This window comes from Lemur catta, chromosome 8, assembly GCF_020740605.2.
Source record: "Lemur catta isolate mLemCat1 chromosome 8, mLemCat1.pri, whole genome shotgun sequence".
Classification (NCBI taxonomy): domain Eukaryota; kingdom Metazoa; phylum Chordata; class Mammalia; order Primates; family Lemuridae; genus Lemur; species Lemur catta.
Genome location: NC_059135.1, coordinates 1,044,602 through 1,065,204, shown reverse-complemented (window position 1 = coordinate 1,065,204; position 20,603 = coordinate 1,044,602). Strand labels below are relative to the sequence as shown.

At 66.5% G+C, this 20,603-nt stretch overlaps 1 protein-coding gene across 1 annotated transcript in view; it reads left to right on the top strand.

The window, feature by feature from the left end:
* The window catches only part of CROCC2 (ciliary rootlet coiled-coil, rootletin family member 2), a 53,830-nt gene extending 34,553 nt beyond the window's left edge, over nucleotides 1-19,277 (top strand). The window contains 14 exon segments of the mRNA XM_045559507.1: nucleotides 2,304-2,328; nucleotides 2,331-2,408; nucleotides 2,411-2,486; nucleotides 2,930-2,952; nucleotides 2,955-3,088; nucleotides 4,701-5,046; nucleotides 5,274-5,440; nucleotides 6,368-6,488; nucleotides 7,700-7,833; nucleotides 13,275-13,406; nucleotides 17,153-17,177; nucleotides 17,180-17,268; nucleotides 17,970-18,167; nucleotides 19,101-19,277. Of these exon segments, the coding sequence (XP_045415463.1) occupies nucleotides 2,304-2,328; nucleotides 2,331-2,408; nucleotides 2,411-2,486; nucleotides 2,930-2,952; nucleotides 2,955-3,088; nucleotides 4,701-5,046; nucleotides 5,274-5,440; nucleotides 6,368-6,488; nucleotides 7,700-7,833; nucleotides 13,275-13,406; nucleotides 17,153-17,177; nucleotides 17,180-17,268; nucleotides 17,970-18,167; nucleotides 19,101-19,178 (1,626 nt within the window). The 3' untranslated portion in view covers nucleotides 19,179-19,277.
* Nucleotides 19,278-20,603: the final 1,326 nt, after the last annotated feature.

Here is a 20,603-nt window from a genome sequence, read left to right as displayed (position 1 = left end):
AGGGGGCCGGGCCCTCCCCAGGCACCCCAGGGGCCGGCCGAGCGCGGGAGAGGAAGAGAACATGATTTAACATGACGGGCTGTTTACGTTGGCCCCGGAGAGAAAGGTCTCCTTTCAGCAGATTTCAAAGTCAGGCCGGTCGGCGGCCACACGGGGACAGAACGAGGTTTCCACACCGGGCAGCGGGACGGGGCGGGGGCGGGGCGGGGCCGGGCGTTCGTTTATGGGATGAGGGAGAAGCTCAGGTTCTCTGAGAGGCGGCCCCAGGAAGGGAATGGGGTCCCCAGAAGGGAGAGCAGCACCCTGAAAGGGAGGGAGGCAGGGGGAGGCTGGGTGGCCGGCGGTGGGGTCGCGCGAGCAGGGCAGGGCAGGGCAGCGGCAGAGCCCTCCCCGGCGCCAGCTGGCCCAGGGTCACCATGGAAACCGTGCACTTTCACGGCCCTTAGATGGCTCTTGCAGCCCTGCCTGAGGTCCACACACGTGTGCACGCACACACATACATAAGCCGTGTGTGGACACGCCAGGCACACCGTGAGATCACGCGCACCTGTGTGTCCTTGCACACGCAGAGTGATAAGTGCACGGTGAGCGCACATGCATGCACACCCCGTGCACTCACACGTGCACACATGCAGGCACATAAACACGCACGGGTGCCATGCAGTGCACGTGTGTATGCACAAGTGTGCACCAAACACACACATGCACACACACACATACATCTCGCACGCATGTGAACAGACACACGCACACGTGTGCACACGTGGGCCAGCCCCCATGCAGCCCCCTCGCCTCCCCTCTGCCGCCCTCCTCCCTGCAGCGTTCCGGAGCTGCTCCCCGCAGAGATTTCAAAAGAGGCTGTTGATACAATTTCTAGTAAAGAAATAATTATTATAATCACATTAAGCGATTTGGCTGCTAAGTTCCTGTAAGAGGCAGGGTTGTTCTCACGAGGCGGAGGGGCGGGTGGGGCCCCGTCGGTTTCGCCTGTTTTCATCCCCCGCCTGGGAGTGAAAGCCGCGTCCTCATGACGGATGGGCCCTCGCCGTCCTTGACCTTCTGGCGGATTTCTGCTGAGCTCGCGGAAAATGCTCCGCACGGTCATGGCTCCCACATGCAGGGGCGGAGGGGGCAGGGGAGGTTCGGGCCCTTCCCAAAAACAGAACAACAACAACAGCGGCCGGCCAGGGCCTGGACGGCGTCCCGTGGAGACAGCCGGCAGAGGGGTTTGCTTTTGGCAAACCGGTGACTTGACGTCGCTGAGTTCTGCGGCCTCCTCTGTCAGCGTGCCCCTGCTGGCTTCCCGCCCTCCTCCCCGGGGACACGCCGGAGCCAGAGTGGAGCCTTCTCCAAGGTTTCTGGTCAGGGCCAGAGTTCGGGCTGGGAGGCAGGAGACCAGGGCCAGGGCTGAACCCCGGCAAGTCCCCACAGCCCACGCTGAGGGCTGGGCGGCCCCGGCCCCGGGTCTGAGGCCTCCAGCCCACCCCACCCAGGCCTGTCCTGGGCACCTTGCGAGGCCTGGGGTCCCAGGGCAGGGAGCCGCGAGGAAGACCCTGACCCCCCCACGTTCTACGTAACTGCAGGGTTAGCAGGCCCTGCCTGGAAGCCCTGAGTGGTGGGGGCGGAGGGTGCCCAGTGGGGCTCACTCTGGCCCGGCTGGGACAAGGACTCACACCTGTCCTGCGGCCCCTCACGGAGGTGCAGAGTGGCCTGAGGCCAGCGGCTGGGCTGCCAGGCTGCCAAGGCCAGGGTCAAGGGGCACGGGGCCACTGGTGGCTCCAGAGCCCCCCTGCTAGGGCCTCTCACCTCCGCTGCCCCCGCAGGACCCCCGCGCTCCTGCAGACCGAGCCTCGAGCATGGCTCCTGTGACAGCAGCCACCTCCTGCCCAGCAGCGGGACAGCCCGGCCTGAGTGTCTCCTAGGGCTGCAGGGGACTCCAAGGGCACAGGCACCCCGATGCCCTCCCCCCACTGCCTCTCACACCAACGGGCCGGTCCACGGCTGTGCCGGAGTTAGCCAGGCCGACTGCCCACCAGTGCTCGCGCCCCGGGGTCCAGGTGGGGGTGCAGCAGGGCCAGGCCCAGGAGGGGTGGGGGGGGCTCTGCCTGGCCCTCCACGGCTTCAACTCCGGTAGAGAGAGGTGGTGCGGGCAACGGGGGAGGGGAAGCTTGTGGAGGCCCAGGGCTGGCCGGGACCCCAGTGCCCTCCAGACCAGAGTCAGAGGCCTCGTGCCCGGTGGCTGTCCCAGGAGCAGGAGCCTCTGTACCCCCCAGCGGGCCGTGGAGCTGCGTGCTCCTCCCCAGGCGGAGCAGCTGCGGTCCCAGCTGACGTGGCCCAGGCGGAGCTGGCCGTGCTGCGCCAGGAGCTGCGGGGCACTGAGGAGGCCCGCCGGGCGCTGGGCAGCGAGGCTGCGAGCTGGATGCGCTGCGGTGCTCCAACGGCGAGCTGTGGGCCGTGATCCGCAGGACCAAGCAGGAGAAGGCCAGGTGGGGCAGCGCCCAGGAGCGGCTCACCCCGGCTGGGCCTTGGCGGGGACACGCTGAGGGGCGGGTGGGGCGTCCCACAGTGGAGCCAGGCCAGGCCAGACCTGTCCCTGCCTGCAGGGAGCTCCGGCCCCCAGGCTGGCGGGCCTCCTCCAGGGCGTGGGGGAGGGCAGGTCCCTGTGGGGGCAGCCAGGCTGGGCTGGGTGTTGGGGGTCTGGGAGTGTGGTCAGGGGGTGAGGGGTGACAAGGCTCAGACCTGGGTGGACATGCACCAGAGGTGACAGGGCCCTGCAGAGGCTGGGCTTGGGGACACAGGAGCCTCAAGACAGGGCAGCGTCTCACTAGATGGGCAGAGACCTGCCAGGCAGCTGGGACGGCCAACCCTTTAGGGAGGGTCTGGGCCCCCGGCTGATGTCCCCTGGTCCCAGCTCAGGACTCCTCCTCAGTTTTAAGCGGTCGGCGGCAGAGAAGGGCAGAGGCTGCTTGCCCTGGAGGAGGCCGGAGCAGCGGCGCAGCGGGAGGCCAGGGCGCTGCGGGCCAGCCTGCGAGGGCTGGAGCGCGTGCAGGGGGGCACCTGCCGGGAGCTCCAGGAGCGATGCAGACAGGTGGGGCGGCGGGGGGCTCTGACCCCCAGCCCACTGCAGACGCCTCCCCCTTGGGTCCCAGCTCCACCAGGCCCCCCGGGCAGCCCAGGGCTGCAGTGCGAGAGCCCCGGACCCGGCTTTGCCACCTCTACCGTCGGAGCACTCTGGACCCCAGGGGACAGGCCAGGGAGGGCAAAAGCACGAGCATCCCCGGGGGAAGAGGGGAGCAGTGTGGCGTGTGACAGCTCACCGAAGCTCCCCACACTCAGTGGCTCAAAAACGTCTTCATGCTCACAAACTCCGTGGGTCAGGAATTCCGCCAGGCACCGAGGGGACAGCCCAGTCTGGTGATGGGGTTGGTGTCACCTGGAGGCAGCTGTGGGTCGGCTTCCTGGGCCTGGCTTCCAGGCCGTGTGGTGGCCGCGGGGTAGCTGGTGCCCTCATCCCTGCACACCTGCGCCCACCGAGCCGCCTCCCTGCCCCACGTCCCCCCAGTGTCCCAGCCCCAGAGAGGAGGCACCAGGCTGGGGAGATGGTTCCAGGGTGGGAGCAGCTGGGGGCCAACGGCCCCGGGCCCAGAGGTGGGCTCAGCCTGGGCCTCCTGCGTGTGGGCCCTGAGGGAGGGCGTGTGAGCGCAGAACCGGGGCTGGCCGGGTCCAGCGTGGAAGCCCGGGACCTCGGCAGAGCCATCCACACGCCCCCAGGCGGGGACCCTGCAGGCTGAGAACCAGAGGCAGAGGAGAGAGCAGAGCGGGGCTGCGGGCCACTGTGCGCGTGAGGCGCTGGCGCTGCAGAGGGAGGTGGCCGCGGGGGAGGCTGCCCTGGGGGGGCCCGCATGGAGGTGGGGGCTGCCTGCCCACTGGCAGGGCCTGGGGAGGGGCCCAGGGAGGCAGACGGGCTGGGGGGCAGCAGGGCAGGTCCAGGCCTGCCCCGTCTCCTCGTGGCCCCCGTGGGTCTGTCCCCTTCCCACCTCCTGCCGTTCTGGGTGCAGCCGGTGCCGGGGAAGGGACTCCGAGTGACCAGATCGAGCCGAAACCGTGACCCCCCGAGTGTTTCTGAGTGTTAGAAAACAGCAGAGTTCTGAGCCTGGGGAGAGGCAGGGAGGCCCCGAGTGGTCAGTGTCCTGAAAGCCCCGGGATGTGAACTCACGCTCTGCCCACAGCTGCACGCGTGTCCCACGCACCCCTCTGCTCAGCCCAGCCCAGCCCCTCCATTCTGCGTGCTCAGGGGCTGGGCTGCACGTGGCCAGGGGCCGTGGACCGCCCCCAGCCTGAAGGGGCCGAGGCTCGGTTCAGACCCAAAGCCACACGTGTGGCAGCCACCACACCTGGGAGCGTGGGGCTCAGCCGTGGGACCCCACGTGACCTCGCAGCCCCACACCTCTGTCGTGGAAGGGTCCTTATGCAGCAGCCACCCAGGGAGGGAGCTGGGACGGGCCCTGCACTCTGGGGCCAGCGGGGAGGCAGACCCGGGTCCGTCCAGCCGTGGCCTGCCCAGGGCTCAAGGCCCAGAGACCCGGGCCGAGTCTTGGGAGGGCGGGTGGGTCGGGCAGTGATGGGGGCCGCCCTCTCAGCCTGACTGCGCCCGGGTCCTCCAGGCCCAGGTGGTGGCAGCCCCCACGTCCCTCCTACAGGTCCTGGGGCTGCAGCGGAAGTTGGCAGAGGCGGAGGCCCGGGGACGGCAGCTCCAGGAGCACCTCCGCGAGAGCCGGGAGGCCGAGCAGACCCTGCGGGCCGAGCTGCACGGGGTCACCGGGCAGCTGCAGCAGGCCAGCGGCGTGGCCGACGGGCTCCAGGCTGGCCTGGACGGGGCCTGTCACCGCATCCGCAGCCTGGAGCAGGAGCTGGCCCAGGCCCAGGGCGCCCGGCGGGACACGGAGGCCCAGCTGGGCCGGCTGTGCTCCACGCTGCACTGGGGCCTGGGGCTCGGGGGACACAGCCCCTCGGCCTCCCCTGCCCGGCCAGGCTCCCCTGCCAACGGTCAGCATCCTCAGTGGGGACAGCTGGGCTCCTGTCCCAACTCTGTCCCCTGCCTGGGGCACCCCAAGCCCTCTGGGGCCTCACAACCCACATAGTCGGGGGCTGGGCTGGTCCCAGCAATTTAGGAGCCTGTGCGGCGCCCCTGAGCTCCCGTGGGCAGGGGCAGCAGAGAGAAGGGGGAAGGGCACTCACGGGCCCCTGATTTCCACCCACAACCCATCCTGCAGATTCCCACAGCTCCCAGCCTCGCCGAGGGCCACAGGGCGCCGCCGCCCCCACCAGCCCCCGCTCGCCCACACCCAGAGACCACGGACCAGAGGTCATGGACGTGGCCTCTGTGCGTGACGCCCTGGGGGACCTTGTGCAGAGGCTTTGGGATGCCCAGCGGGGCCGGGTAAGAGGGGCCTGGGTCCTCCCACCCACCCAGCCCATGCCCTGGGGGCTCTGGGAGATGGGGACAAACTCATCCCCTCCCCCAGACTGCCGTGCGCCTGTCCCTCTGCCCCTGGGCCTGCAGAGACCCTGTGGGTCAGTGTCCAGACAGTCCTGGTTTGTCGCCATGAATTCCAGTAATACCACCGACCCTCGAAACCCGGCCGCCGTCCGCAGCTGGGCACTGCCCCTCCGCCAGGCTGGCTGCAAAGGCCCTGGAGCCAGGCCCTGCGGTGACACCCACTTGGTCCGGGACAGGGCATTCTCCATCCCATGCCATCGCCTGAAGAACTGTCCCCAGGGGCCGGGACACTGCAGAACAGACCCGCCAGGCCACCCTCAGCATGTGCCTAGTGACCCCTCACATAGGGGCCAGGCTCCCTGCGGCCATTGGTGCTCCCGGCCCCAGGGCTCCCCCAGAGCTACCTGTGGGTCCCCTCCCCACTCTCCAGGTGACAGGGTGGACACGGGACTCAAGTGGGTCGGGCTATGCAAAAGACAAACGGCCACCAAGCCCTGGCCATGGGTCCTCTGTGGACACCTGTTGCCTTCGGGCCCCACGCAGGCCCTTGTCCTGGCCAGGGGCAGCCCCTGCAGAGCTCCCCGCCCCCCAGGCTATGGGCCACACCGCCAGCTCCCCACCCTGCATCTGTACTGGAAACCGGGACCCTTTGGGCCCAGCCCCACTCAGCTCCCTGGCCCCCCCCCCCAGGCCTGTGGGTCAGCTCAGCCCCCCAGCTCGACCCCCAGCAGCCCACAGCCACCCGCCACCCCGCCCCTGTGACCCCAAGCTAGACTGTGAGCTGCCCCCGGCACCCCACCCCCTGTAGGACCCCGGCCCTCTGCTTGCCCTCCCAGCTGCCCCGCTGACTTCCGCCTTCCTGCCCAGGACGACTGCCGCGTGCAGGTGGCCAGCCTGAGCAGCCGGCTGAGCGAGGCGGAGAGCCAGCGTGCCCGAGCCCAGAGCCGCGCGGAGCAGCTGCAGACGGCCCTGACCCAGGCGGAGGAAGGTGAGCTCCCTCCCCTACCACTCCCCACCCCCAGGAGCGTCTGCGGGGAGCACCAGGGTCCCCGGCTACCAACCACCATGAGCGTGTGGCCGTCGGCCGCTCAGGGATGGCCCTGGGGTGACAACCAAACCCGTGACACCCAAACCTGAGACACCCAAACCCGCGACACCCAAACCCGCCACACCCAAACCTGTGACACCCAAACCCACCACACCCAAACCCGCCACACCCAAACCCGCGACACCCAAACCCGAGACACCCAAACCCGCCACACCCAAACCCGCGACACCCAAACCCGCCACACCCAAACCCGAGACACCCAAACCCGCCACACCCAAACCCGAGACACCCAAACCCACCACACCCAAACCCGCCACACCCAAACCCGCGACACCCAAACCCGCGACACCCAAACCCGCGACACCCAAACCCGAGACACCCAAACCCGCCACACCCAAACCCGCCACACCCAAACCCGCCACACCCAAACCCGCGACACCCAAACCCGAGACACCCAAACCCGCGACAGACACCCAAACCCGCCACACCCAAACCCGCGACACCCAAACCCGCGACACCCAAACCCGCCACACCTAAACCCGCCACACCCAAACCCGCGACACCCAAACCCGCCACACCCAAACCCGAGACACCCAAACCCGCCACACCCAAACCCGTGACACCCAAACCCGAGACACCCAAACCCGCCACACCCAAACCCGCGCGTGCTTCTGAGGCTGCCCCAGCGCTCGGCACGGTGGGAGCTTCCTCGGCAGCGACGCCCGCACCACAGGGGAACAAAGTCCACAGACCCCACGAGGCCCTTCCCGCCGCCATCTGCAGCCCCTCCCCCCACAGGGCCTTTGCGCTGTCCGTGCCCCTGCCTGGCACCCGCTTCCCACCCAGGGAGGCCCGGCCTGCTGCCCCCAGCCTATCTCCGGGTCTGCCAGGAGGGTGGGCACAGGGCCTAGCAGGGACGTGGAGGTGAAGGAAGGGAAGAGCTGGGGGAGCAGGCCGGGCCGGGGGGGACCTGGAGTCCAGTCGGGGAGCGGCAACCCCGCCGGCCCCCAGGGCCCTTGAGCTGCGAGGACGGAGGAGCCTCTCTCCTCCCACCAGCCAGTGCCAGGCGCTCGAGCCCACCCGCCTCCGACTGGCAGCCTGTGGACTGCGAGGGGCGTGGGGACCCTTGAGGCACCCTGCTTGCCCTACAGGCCGGCGCCGGGCGGAGAGTGCGCTAAACAGCGCCCGGACATCGCGGGCCCTGCAGAAGGAGGCCCTCCGCGAGCTGCAGACCGAGCACCTGGCGAGCCTGCGGGCAGCCGGCCAGGAGAAGCGGCGGCTGCAGGTGGGGCATGCAGCGATGGGGACGGGGACCTGGGGACGGGGCCTTGGGTCACCCTCACAGCCTGGGAGGAGGCCACAGAGCGGGAGGTGGAGGGAGGGGGCTCTGAGGGCTTCTGGGGAGGATCAGCGCAGGGGCTGGGGGCAGCCGGGCGGGTCCCTGTGGACAGAGGCACAAGCCGGGCGGCAGCCGGTGGCCTCAAAGGTCATCAGAGTGTGGCACAGGGCCCTGGGGCCATCCTGGCACAGCCATCTTTATGGTGGTCCTAGCCCTTACTTTACAGATTGGGGAAACTGAGGACTTGGCCCTGGTGGCACAGCCAGTGAGGGCAGAGCCACGGCCCCCAGGCCCTTCTTGCCTTCGGAGGCCACAGTGGCAGGCCCAGAGGTGGCCCTGGCCTGGCTTGGGGCTCTTCGTGGGGTCACAATTTTGCTGCCCCGGGACCGATCTCCAGTCCGCGGCTCTCAGGCACAGGAGGGGGTTGTGCAGGGCACACTCGGGTAAACACGCCTCATGCCAGGCTTTGTGGGGGGAAGGTGAGAAGGAGCAGCCAGGCCTGGGAGGACGGGGGGCTGGCAGGGAGCCCTATACCCACCCCGGGCGGGGCCAGCCGGGTCACTCCAGAGCACTCCCTTGCAGACCGCAGAAGCCTAGAGGACGGGGTGCCTGGCGGAGGCCCCTGAGTGGCCACGGCAGGGACCCAGGGCTCCCGGAGCCCGTGCTAGAAGACGGGGCACAGAGGCAACACGACTGCGGTCTCCCCACTCCAAGGAGGGAGCCGGACAGGCCTCGGCTCAGAGCACACACGCAGAGGCCAGGCCTGGCCACCCCGGCCCCGCTGGCTCCACACGGCCTGGGAGCCTGGCGGCCGCAGAGGCCACCAAAGGGCTGTCAGCACTCAGGCCAGGCAGGCAGGGCCGTGAGCCCCTGAGGAGGGGCCTCCCGCAGGGGAGAGGGGAGAGGGCAGCGGCAGAGACAGAGGCCGGGCTGCCGAGCAGGCGACGGTGCGTCCTCCTCACCGGGAGCTGCCGGCAAGGAGGCTGAGCGGGGAGAGGGGATTTCCGTTTCAGGAAGAGCCCTCGGCCACGGCTGCTGGGCACGACGGCCTGGAGGGGCCCACGGGTGCAGGTGGCCCGGCCGGGAGATGGCCTGTGGGCTGCTGGGGGACGTGGGCCAAGGGCCAGGGGCTGCCGCTGGCTGGTGGGGCCGGTGTCCTCTCACGCGTGTTCCACAGGTGCGTTCCGTGCGTGTCTGAACGTAGCGTTTTCTGTGTGCAGGTTACGCGTTTTGAAATAGACCTTTTAAATCAACCTTTACAAATTATTCAAATAGTCCACACTTTCAGCTGATAAGTAACTTTTTCGCAGGAAAAAGCAAAAAGCATATAGCCCACATGTGACCGAGCTTCTGAACCGTCACGGCTGAGCCTGACGCGTTGCTGTCCCCACTGCAGCCCCTCTGTCAACACCTCCTCTCACCCCAGGGGTCCCCGTTCCCGCCACGCTCCACACCCTGTGGACGGTTTGTCCCAAGTCCGTCCTAGGTCCTGGGAGGATCTTGGCCTCACCCGGCCTGGCTAACGGCATCGCCCGCCGTGCACCGCCCGCTTCTCCTGCCTCCACGGCGGCCGCGTAGCCGCCCGCTTCTCTTTCGTCCACGGCGCCCGCGTAGCCGCCTGCTTCTCCTGCCTCCATGGCACCCGCGTAGCCACCCGCTTCTCCGGGGCCGTCGCTCTCTGGCCCCTGCTCTGGTCTCACTGAAGAACGGCAGTTACCGCTTTCCGACACGCGTTACCCTTTCTTGCAATAACTCGCGTCTCTTTTTAACGAGAGACCCTCAGCTCTGATTACTGGGACTGACTTTGCTCTCTTGACCGCAATGAATTGCTGCTTTGTTGTGATGGTCCCCTCGCGTCTCTAAAGAAAGGAGCTCTGGTCGAGTGGAAAGTCGGGGGTGGGAGGAGGCTCCAGAGCCCTCGTGCGTCCCCCTCCGGCCACTCCAGGCCCAAGGAAAGGCGGAGAGAAAGGTTCTGAGACCTGCGGCTCGGTGTCCCCGGGGAGCCGGCATCGCAGGCAGGACTGTGTCCCCAGAGCTTTACTGTGCCACAGGCAGGGAGGGCAGGGCCCACCCTCCAGCGGCACCGTCCTGGTGGTGCCCTGCGCCTCCCGGCCACTCGCCTGCCGGGCCCCTCGCTGCTGTGACCCGCGTGCCCCAGGCCTGGTGGGAGAGAGCCGGTCACCCCCACACCCTGCGGCCTCCCTGCACCCCACCCTCTGCGCCACGTGTCGGGGTGCTGGGTTCCACCTGGGGTCTCCACACACGTGCCGAGGGGCCCCTGGGTGCCGCTCAGATCCGCTGCAGCCGTATTAATTCTCACCTTGGGCCAGGCGCGATGGCTCACACCTGTAATCCTAGCACTCTGGGAGGCCGAGGCGGGCGGATCGTTGAAGCTCAGGAGTTCGAGACCAGCCTGAGCAAGAGTGAGACCCCCGTCTTTACTAAAAAATAGAAAAGAAATTATCTGGCCAACTAAAATATATATAGAAAAAATTAGCCGGGCATGGTGGCGCATGCCTGTAGTCCCAGCTACTCGAGAGGCTGAGGCAGTAGGATTGCTTGAGCCCAGGAGTTTGAGTTTGTTGTGAGCTAGGCTGACACCACAGCACTCACTGTAGCCCGGGCAACAAAGCGAGACTCTGTCACAAAAAAAAAAAAAAAAAAAAAAAAAAATTCTCACCTTGATCTAGAATCTGCTCAGTGAAGTCTGGTAAAATCTATCACTATTGTGTCAATTTTTTATTGTGATTCTGGCCATGATCATTTCTCCTGTTTTTAGGCCAGGTTGGCTCCATCTGCCCTCAGGAACCCTCACGGTCTCTAATGTCCAGCGCTGAACGTTTTCCCTAATTTTTGTGACCTGTGGGTCATTGTGGTGGGTGTCTGGGGAGGGAACCAGGCACACCTGAGTCACCAGCTGGCTGGAGGCCCCCGCTTGTGACAAACAGCGAACCCCGGCGGGGAGCTCGGGGCCACGGCGCTTCGGGCCACAAGGGGGCCGCACATGGCCGCCCCTCCCGCGCCAGGCCGGGTCGCAGGGACCCAGAGGCAGGCCTGGCGCCCGTCCCGGCTCTGCCAAACCGCCGGCCTGTTCCGGCACGAGCTCCGCATACGACACAACTGCTTGCACTTTCGTGGATGTTTTTTTCCCGTTTCACATAAGCCAATGTGGTTGTTAAGAGACAGTTAATTAAAAACATATTTTTCTAATTAAATGGTAGGCTGTGCTTTGCAAACAGTAAGATTCTTGTTTGAGAGCAAATCCCTTCCCGTTGCCACGGCTACCCTGGGAATCCAGCAGAACAACAGTGCAGACCTGAGCCCAGCGCCGGGAGGGAACGCCGCGGCAGGGGGCCCGCAGGCGGGAGGCCTGGCACCCTCCTCGCGCCCTTGCGGAGAGGCCGCCGGGGTTATCCTGGGACTGGCGCCCGGTCCTGGCCCCAGGGCTCCGAGGGGCTCACAGCGTCCTTGGACTCTCGCCCAGGCCGCGCCCCCCCTGCACCCGGAGGCCACGTCCACCCACCAGCCGCTCACACCTTGGGTGTCACCCTGCGGCCCGCCTCCCCCCAGGGCTCAGGCTGTAGGAGCAAAGTCCGGGTGTCCGCGGGGCTGGCGGGGCTGCCCAGGGTCGCAGGGCCGCAGCGTGGAGCGGGGACCTCAGCTGGAGTTGATCGCTCACGTTTTGTCAGAAGTGTTTGCATCGTGATTCCTTTGTGTGCCGTAGTTTTCAGACGTCTTCGTGTTCAGCCTGAATGAGTTGGTGGCTTTCCGTCTTATCCTACTACCTGGGACAGTCAGGCTGGCACAGGAATTGCATTTTCCTGCAAGGCTGATGAACCTCCCTGCACACGCTCCGCAGCCCTGGTGTCGGGAATAGCCGCTCCCTCTCCGATCCCTTTCTGTGCAGCTGCTGTCTCGGCTTCCATCTCCTCTGGGTCAGGTTTTGGCACCCGGGGCGAGGCGTCCGCCTCCCTCGCACGGACAGAGCTCTGGGGCCGCGTCCCTCTGCACCGTCCTGTCCGGCCCTGTCCTCAGTGTGGCATCCGGGCCCGTGGACGTCCTGTCTGCCCCTGTCCTCATTGTGGCGTCCGGGCCCGTGGACGGCCGGTGCTTGGTCTTCTCGAAGCATCAACTTGTGTCCGTCCCCTCATGTCTGTCTAGTTTGTTGGTTTCCGTTTTTATTAACATCCTCTGTTCGTTGTCTTTCCTGTTGTAACGTTTCTGATTTCTTACACGGAGTCGTGGTGTGGTCATGCCGGGGTTTCCCTCTCGATATTGAAAGCATTCAGTGTCACCCATTTTTCCCTGATTGTGTCCCACTGGTTTTTGATATGAATTTTTTTTTCCTTTTAACCAAATTTTTTAGGAGTTTCCATTTTTATTTCCTCTTTAACTCAAGGGCTATTTAGAGGCGTGACTGCGTGTTGCGCCTCTTCCTGCCGCCTGTGCCGGGTCTTGGGGAGAGGCTGCGGCTGTGGGCGGTGACAGCGGTTTTCTTGTGATGTTTGTGCTCCTGGTTCGTCAGCTGTTTGTTGGTGGTTTGCTTCTTCTGGTTTGGTTTTGTCTATTTGTTTGTGGTGTGTTTAGAGGGAAACTGGACAAGCTAATTGCAAAGTTTACAAGGAAGAATAGAGGTTTGAGATTTTCCAGGAAAATTGTGGAAGCGAATCGTAAGACGGACCGTGAGCCGGTCTGGCCGAGGCAGGAGGGGCGGGCACAGCGGGCACAGGTTGGCAAGGTGGCGAGTTCCTGAGGGCAGGGAGGGGGCCGGGACTGCAGGGTGGCACGTGCACTCGGGCCACTGTCTGGGCTGTGCCTGGGCAGCGAGGACATCGAGAGCCCAGCCGAGGGCCCGGGCCAGTGGGGGAGGCCCAGGGTCACTCCTGCCTCCTGGCCCCAGGGCTCCTGGCTCTGTCTGGGGCCAGCTGTGCCTGGGGGTCCCCGGGTGCCACTGCGAGCAGAGGGCAGCAGGTCTGAGCCAGACGGGCTCCGAGCACCTCGGGGAGGACTCTGTGGCCTCATCCTGGGGCAGTGGTGCCACAGAGGGCAAAGGCAGGGTGGGGACGCCGAGGACGCGCCCCCCAAGACCACTCTGGCTGCGGCAGAGAAGCTGCCAAACCCAGCCTTCGCCACGCCGGGCCAACAGGCCTGCTTGCCGGGCCCTCCTGACTTCCGTCTCGGGTTTCCTGGGGGTCCACACGCCCCTGTAGTTACATTAGAAACACAAACCACCCAATCCACGCACATTGCTTGGTGACAGGCCGTGTTCTTGCCTGTTTACATCCCAGCGACACAGACCTGCAGGATAGCCGGGCAGACGCCCTGGGCCTCCGTCCCCCGGGGGGCCCCCAGGGTTTCCAGGTGGGCCTGTGTCTGTCTCCCCCCAGGAGCAGCTGGACGCCCTGCACCAGGCCCTCCACGAGAGCAGGAGGCACAGCCAGGGCCTGGCCAGAAAGGCGAGGATGCTGGAAGAGCTCAGGTGCCAGGAGGCTGCGGGGTCGCCGGAGCCCCTGCAGCAGGTGAGGGGTCGCCGGGAGGGCAGGTACGCTGTCACCAGGAGGTGGTGAACAGCTTACCAGGAAGAGGCCCTGCACTCCTGTGCCTAGTCAGCCCCTCGCGTGAAGGGAGGTGCAGGCAGGTGCTGCAGGCAGGTGGACACCACCCAATCCCCAGCCGGCAGGTGAGAAAACGGAGGCTGGAGGGCCCACGGGAGCCAGAGGGCTGGGTGTGCCACCCCACAGCGTGCACCCCTACAACAGAGGGGTCTGCGGTGGACCCGTGGTTTACGGGGAAAGAATAAGCCGGGCCCTCCGACCCTGGGCCCACAGCACGTCTCTGGGCAGGTGCTCGGGCGGCACCGTGAGCAGGAGGCGGCGGAGAGTGCCCTGGGGGAGCAGACGGCAGCACTGCGCGCCGAGCGGGCCCGGCTGCAGGGGGAGCTCGCGGCACTGCGCGCTCAGCAGGCACAGGTAGGGCGGCGCAGGTGGCTGAGGGGCGACGGGGCCGCGAGGACTGGGGGGCTCCTGCCCAGTCCAGACAGGCGCTGCCGGCCCGGCGGGCTTCTGTGTCGGCTCCCCGCAGTGGGGATGGGCCCGGCGCAGGCGCAGCCCACAGCGGGAGGATCCCTGTGGATGCCCACAGCCCTGGGGCTGGCACCCTGCGCCTGCGTGGCTGTCTGGGGAGGCACCGTAGGTTGGGGCAAATCCCCGCTTTGTCACCGGTGTCCGAGCCCCCGTCTGACTGAGGCTGTGGCCTGGGGACCCCGCACCACGAGACTCTCCTGTTCTTGGTGGCAGCGGCTCCTGCCATAAAGGCCACCATGTGGACAGGCAGCAGCCAAAGCGAGCGGGGCCGGCACACCTCGCACCGCGGCCCCTCCCCCCCAAAGCTCCGAGGGGACAGGCTGGGTCCCAGTGGACCGCGTTGGCCCCCGCGAGAGACCAGGAGCAGCTCGTGTGGTCGAGGGGTGAAGTCCCAGTGACAGGCGTCACCCAGTCCTGCCATCCCCACTGACCTCCCGACACAGGCTGGGTGCAAGGCAGCGTCCCCAGCCCGGAGGTCGGACACAGCCCGCCATGTCTGGGGTGGGCAGGACAGTGGGCACGCCCAGGGGTGCAGAGAGCAGGGGGCGCCCGTCCCAGGTCCTGCTGGCCAGTGATTCTGGTGGCTGAACTCTGCCCCCGGGTGTGGGGGGTCCCGGTCCCCACACGTGAAACCAGATGGAGCAGAGCCATTTGGGTTGGAATCAGGAGCGGGGTCGCCAGGCTCACCGGTGGGGAAACTGAGGCCTGGGCATTTCCTCCTTGTAGGAAGTGGCAATGCGGGGAAACGCTGGGAACCGGGCAGAATGTCCCCCACCCCAGGCTCCCGCCCACCGTCCTCCGTACACACCCCACACCCGCGCTCACACTCGGCCTCCCCCCTACAGCAAGGGGCGGGTGCATGCAACCACCCCCAGGTGGCGGGCGAGGGTCCCAGCCCCAGGTGGCCCTGCACCCGTCCCCCCCTCCGTGCATCCTCCCCACCGTCTGTGCAGCGGTGCCTGTCTGTGACAGGCAGGGAAACCAGGGCTGTGCAGGACTGGGCACTGGTCTTTCTAGAACATGGGTCCCGAGAGGTGACTGTGTGGCCCGCAGACTGGTATGGGCAGGAGAGGCTGGTGTCTCCCAGGGGCCAGGCCCCACACTGGGGGTGCACAGTGCAAGGTGGGGGCGCCAGCCAGGATCCCCTCTGGACCAGACCCCCCCAGCTCTGCATCCCTGGGCCCTGCTGTCCAGGCTCCTCATGGCCCCCGTGGCCCCGGAGCCCCAAACCCACCCCCTCCCAGCTACCGCCTTGCCACGCAGAGGCTGCAGAGATCAGGAGAGGCCACGGGACAGTGTCTGGGTCACCCAGCTGGAGGGGGTGGCCCGGAAAGCCAAGCCAGGTGTCCAGCCGGTGCCACACAGTGGTGGACACCTCATGCACAGGCCTCCCACTCCCACCAGCACCGGGGGTCCTGGAGCTTGTTCTGTTTGGGAAGTTTGTTCCGGAAGCCAATGGGGCGGGGAGGGACGGGAATGGCCCACGTCCTTGGGCCGGGATCCCAGAGCCGGGCAGCCCTTCCTGAGGCCCTGCTGCCTGCTCAAGGCCCCGCAGCCAGCCCTCTGGGGGACAGAGGCCGGCAGGCCAGGACAGGCACGAGAGCTGCCGGCCAGCTTGTCCACTGAGGGCCACCTGCCCTCACAAAGGAGGGTGGGCAGCGGGACCTGCAGTGGGGTCTGGCCCAAGCTATGCAGCTGTGGGGTTCCAGCCTCCCGTGGACGCTGCTGGGGTGCTGGGGGCAGGGGTGGGTGCGACGGTGTGACCGCAATGGCACTGCTGGGGCAGCAGAGCCGGCGTGGGCACGGCGCCTGCTGCGGGTCCCTGGAGGCCGGGTGGGGGAGGGAAGGAACAGCTAATGAGTTCCAGGAGGTCAGCTGTGAGGGGCCCACAAGCCCGTAAACCCTTTATTGGTGTCTCGGGAGGAGAACCCGGATGTGGCCGTTTATTTATTTTGGATTTCACTTTTCGCTTCTCTTTATAATGTGCACTTCCAGGAGTGTAACTGGATTTTTAAAGAAACAGGACTTCCTTTTTCAGTGGAAGGGGACTCTGTTCTTCTCAGTCCTGAAGAAGAAAAAGATCCTTATTTTTGTGAAGCTCTGCCCACCAACCCCATGACTTTACCCATGCAAATGACCCGCCCTATCTCAGGGCCTCTGAGCGACCAGGCCAGCTCCAGCCCCGAGGCCAGGAGGCAGGTTTGCCTGGCACTGAAGCGAACACTGACCCGGGACTCCAGCCCGAGGCCACTGCCCCTGTGGACATGGCCCCAGCAGACAGGACCCGCAGGGCTGGGCCCAGCAGGGGTAGCGCAGGCAGCCTGGTGTACAGAGCAGGGCCTGGGCTCCAGTCCTGCCCCAGCACTTGCCTGAGCCCCAGCAAGCCTGGGGGTCATGAGATCAGACCCATGAGACATGCCCCGGGGGATCTGGGGTCGCCAGAAGCAGGCTCTCTGGGTGGTTGGGTGCTGTTCCTCCTCTAATGCTGCCCTCTGGGGGAAAATTCTTAGATTCAATTCCTTCCCCCAGAGGGACCATCCACAAGGGGACAGAAGGAGCCCCACCGACTGTCTCATAGAAAATGTTGGTTTCCTGGGTAACCTTCCCTGACATTTGACCTGCAGCTCATTGCTCCTCCCCTGTGCCCATCAGGGTGGGGGTGGGTGACTAAGAAGGGGGCTCCACTGGGGCCACTTGCAGCCCATGAGGAGGACACAGAGTGGGGACAACGATGGCAATGCCACAGGCTTTGGGGCTGAGTCGGCGAGAGAGTTCCGCTCGCAGGGCTGGTGCCTGTACGAGCTCAGCAGATTCCGAGTGCCAGCTGCAGAGGGCAGGCACCAGGGCGTGCAGGGGATCGGGCTCATTCAGCCTGGAAGAGCCCTGAGGGCTGGGGCAGGCCCTGGGACCCCACCAGGACACACACAGTTCCCTGCCAAGACTGTCAGTGGGGACCTCTGCTGGCCTGTAGCAGGTTGGGGACTTGGCCCCATGCTCGTCCTCCCCACTCTGGCTGAGGTGACAGATGGCCCAGGGCAGTGCCCTTCCCAACCCCCTCAGCTCTCAAGGGGGTCAGAGCCTTGCCCAGAGGCACCCCCATGCTCCCTGGGGGGAAGGCTGGCCTTACCTCACACCCCCGCCAGGAGGCCACACCACGCATGCTGCCCCTGGGCTCTCTGCAGACAGAACAGGAGCCGCTGAGGAGGGAGGGGACATGGCGAGGCTGGGGGCTGAGAAGGAGCAGCTGGACCAGTCCCTGCACAGCCTGCACCAGGAGTGGGCAGAGCCAGCAGCTGCAGTTTAGGGGGGCCAGTGGAGCTCTGTGTACCCAGCCGAGGATGTGGGGTGGTGTGGGTCCCACAGGGGTGGGCAGTGTGCCCCTGTCTTGTGCATGTGCTCGCACACATGGGAATGGCAGCTGGACAGACAGAGCTCAGACAACAGTGAGGTCTACCCAGGTCACAGCGAGGACCCAGGCAGAGCTGGAACCCAGACGCAAGGCTCCTTGGGCCCCACTTAGTTTCTCTCCAGGGCCCCCGCCTTTCCTGAGACATTGAAGTCCCTGTGGGAGTGGTGGGATGTCGAGGGCCCTTATGGGGGGCTCACCGGAAGCCCAGGGCCTGACACCCACAGAAAGGGCCTCAGAGGGTTTGGTCTCCCCATGCACTGCTGGGCACACCCGTCCCCAGACAAGGAAACAGCAAGGGGGATGAGGGGCAGGAATCAGGTTCCAGCTTGGCCACAAGGAAGCCAGGATGCTGTTAGAACAGGTTTCAGGCCCGCCCTGGAGGCTGTGGCTTGGCTCTAGCTGGGCCAAAGCCCTGAGCAGGTGGCTCGAACCCAAGACCTGTGGGCTGACTGTGCACTAAACGCCCGGTCTGTGGGCCAGTCCTGGGCCAGCGCCAGCACCCAGCAGTGGGCAGCGGCCCCAAGGGTGGGGTGGGGCGCCCCACGGCACTCCCACCCCAGGGCTCTGTGTGCCCTCGGGGGAGCAGACAGCAGAGCGTCCCCGCCCAGGCCCAGACGGCGGAGCTGGAGCAGGCGCATGCCCAGCGGCTCTGGGAGCTGACCGCCCGGCACCGGCGGGACTCGGCCGCGGAGGCAGAGCGTCTGTGCGGGGCTCAGCGGCAGACCACGCAGGCCCTGGACTCCCGCAAGCAGGCCCACCAGCGGCAAATAAAGGTGCTGGAGGAGCAGGTAGGGCCAGACCCCCAGCCCCCCCCGGGGGCACAGGGAGGGGAGGGAGGACTTGCACCTCACAGCACCCTATGGGGTGATGGCCTGGCCTCCGCTGGAACCCTCCGAAACGAGGTGCTCTCTGCTGCCAGCCGGGGGCCCCACGTAGCTCTGGCTCTCCCTGCACTTCTGCCCCTCAAGGGCACAGGGCCGTGGTCCACATCACACTCACTCAGAGGTGGAGTGTGCATTCTGGGGCGTGTCACACCCTCTCTGCGCCCGTCTACAAAGTGGGGTGGTGAGGACAGTCCCCGTCAGGATCACTGTGCTCCAGATGCTGAGACTGTGCCTGGCACACACAGCTGCAGCACCTGCCTCTCAGAGTCGTCACAGGGTGAGCAGCGGCACCCGTGGGGACACGTGGGCACAGTTAAGTGGGCAAGGAAGCATGGCAAGCCTGGGGCGTGTGCACAAACAACACACCTGCCGGGCCGACCGCTGAGCCTGGAGCTCTCTGGGCAAACCCTCATTTGCAGATGAGGAAACCCAGGCCCAGAGAGGTGACATCACTGCCCAGTGTCACTCCCAAGCTAATGTCCCTGACCCCTCAAACCATGCTTGCTAAACTTAAAAATAGAGGAACATGTATTTCCTCAGCATCCTGAGTGCTTTCATGGCCTGAATGGAAGGGGGTTGGCCTACGGTGGGGGTGCGGCTGCCTCGGGCCCCAGGGCCCCCAGGAAGGGTGTTCACGACAAGGTCTGGGGCTGCGCCCTGTCTGCTGGTCAGTCCGTCCCTCTGCCTGGTGATTCTCTCCCACAAATGTCACCTCTCCTTAGGCGCCGTGGACGGTGGCCTCCCAGCCCTTCCCCCACAGAGCTCTCCACACCCCTGTGCCTTGGGGGCCCAGGCGCGAGGCCTGCCCACCCCACCGAGCCCCTGCCCTGTCCCCAGGTGGCCGGCCTGATGGAGCGGCTGGACCGGGAAGTGCGGCAGCGGCGACAGGTGCAGCTCGGCCAGGCCAGGCAGTGAGCCCTGCCCAGGCTGCCTGGGCCGCTGCTGGAAACAGCAGCCCCGCGCTCTGCACAACGGGGCCGGCCAAACGGGGTCCAGTGGGGTGGGCGCGATGCTGGCGCAAGGCGCGTCCCGACCCCTGGAGCCCACCCGCTCCCTCTGTGCCCCCGGACGGCAGAGCTCCTCCCGCCCCCGGGACTCCGCCTGCAGCTGGCGCCGGACCTTGCAGCGGCCTCTCATCTGCCACCGCCGTCCCCGCTGCAGAGAGCCGGGGCTTCTGCGCCTCCCCGCAGCCCTGCCCTGGCGGGCGCGCAGCTTCCGCTCCCGGCGTGCTGACCTGGCGGCCCCCGCGCCCAGCCGCGTGCGTGCCCTCGGCTCTGCACACACGGGAAAACACGTGGGGACATTTCCACCGGCTGGAGCCAAACACAGTGTCCTGTGCGGCCACCTCCGCCCCAGGCCCAGAGGCTGCGGGACCTCCGTGTCCAGGAACCGCGGCCCGACACGGTGGCAGGTGGCTGGAAATGACTCAGATGCAAGTCCCCGTGACTCACGGGCCACGAGAGGCCGTGGGGGTGAAATGCAGAGCCATCACGGAGCCCCCACTCTCCAGCCTGTGAGCGCCGGGACAGTCCGGTGGGACCCGGCCCTGGTTGCCATGGAGACCGAGCGGCGCCGTGGGCCTGCGCAGGCGCGCCGCTGCGTGTTTGCTCCGCGCCGCCGGCCGGGTCAGAGGGGCCTGGCTTCGTCCCCAGACGCCTCCTGTGCTTTGTGACCCGTGCGACCGCGGGCCCCCGCGGCCCAGTCAGTTCCCCGTCGCCGGAGCCTGCCCTGCTCCGGGCACCCGCACCCTCCTTAGCCTGCCGGCTCGCGGCAAGCCGTGGGCTCTCTAAGCTTTTTCTATTTTCACAAACAGTTAAATCAGCGTAGGAGATAGTGTTTTCACTTATTTGACAAAAAAGCATGTATTTAGCAAAAGAGGCTTTTTCTAATGGAAATAAACTGGCATGTTCTTGAACATTTCCAGCAGTGTGTGGGCCTCTGTGCCTTAGAATCCGACGATTACTGAGAACCGGGGCCGGGGCGCGGAGACCCTCCCTCGTCCCCACAGCAGCCCTCTGGGCGCCTGGTCCGCAGCTGAGGGCCTTGCCGGGACCCCCGCCCAGGCCGCCCTGTCTGCCCAGGGACGCGGCGGCGCAGGGTCCTGACGGCTCGCGGACGGGGCGGCGGTGCTGAGCCCGTCCCGCTGCCTGAGGCCGAGGAGGAGAGAGCTGGGGGTCCGGGCATGCGGGGAGCCCAGGGGGCTGACTCCTGCCCGGCGCCCTCCCCGGAGTCGGAAGCGGAAGGACCGCGCGTGCCCCACCGGGACCTGCTTCCCGCCAGCCCTGCGCCCCAGCTCAGAGGAGGCCACGGCCGCTTCCCCACCCTCCCCCACGAGCGGCC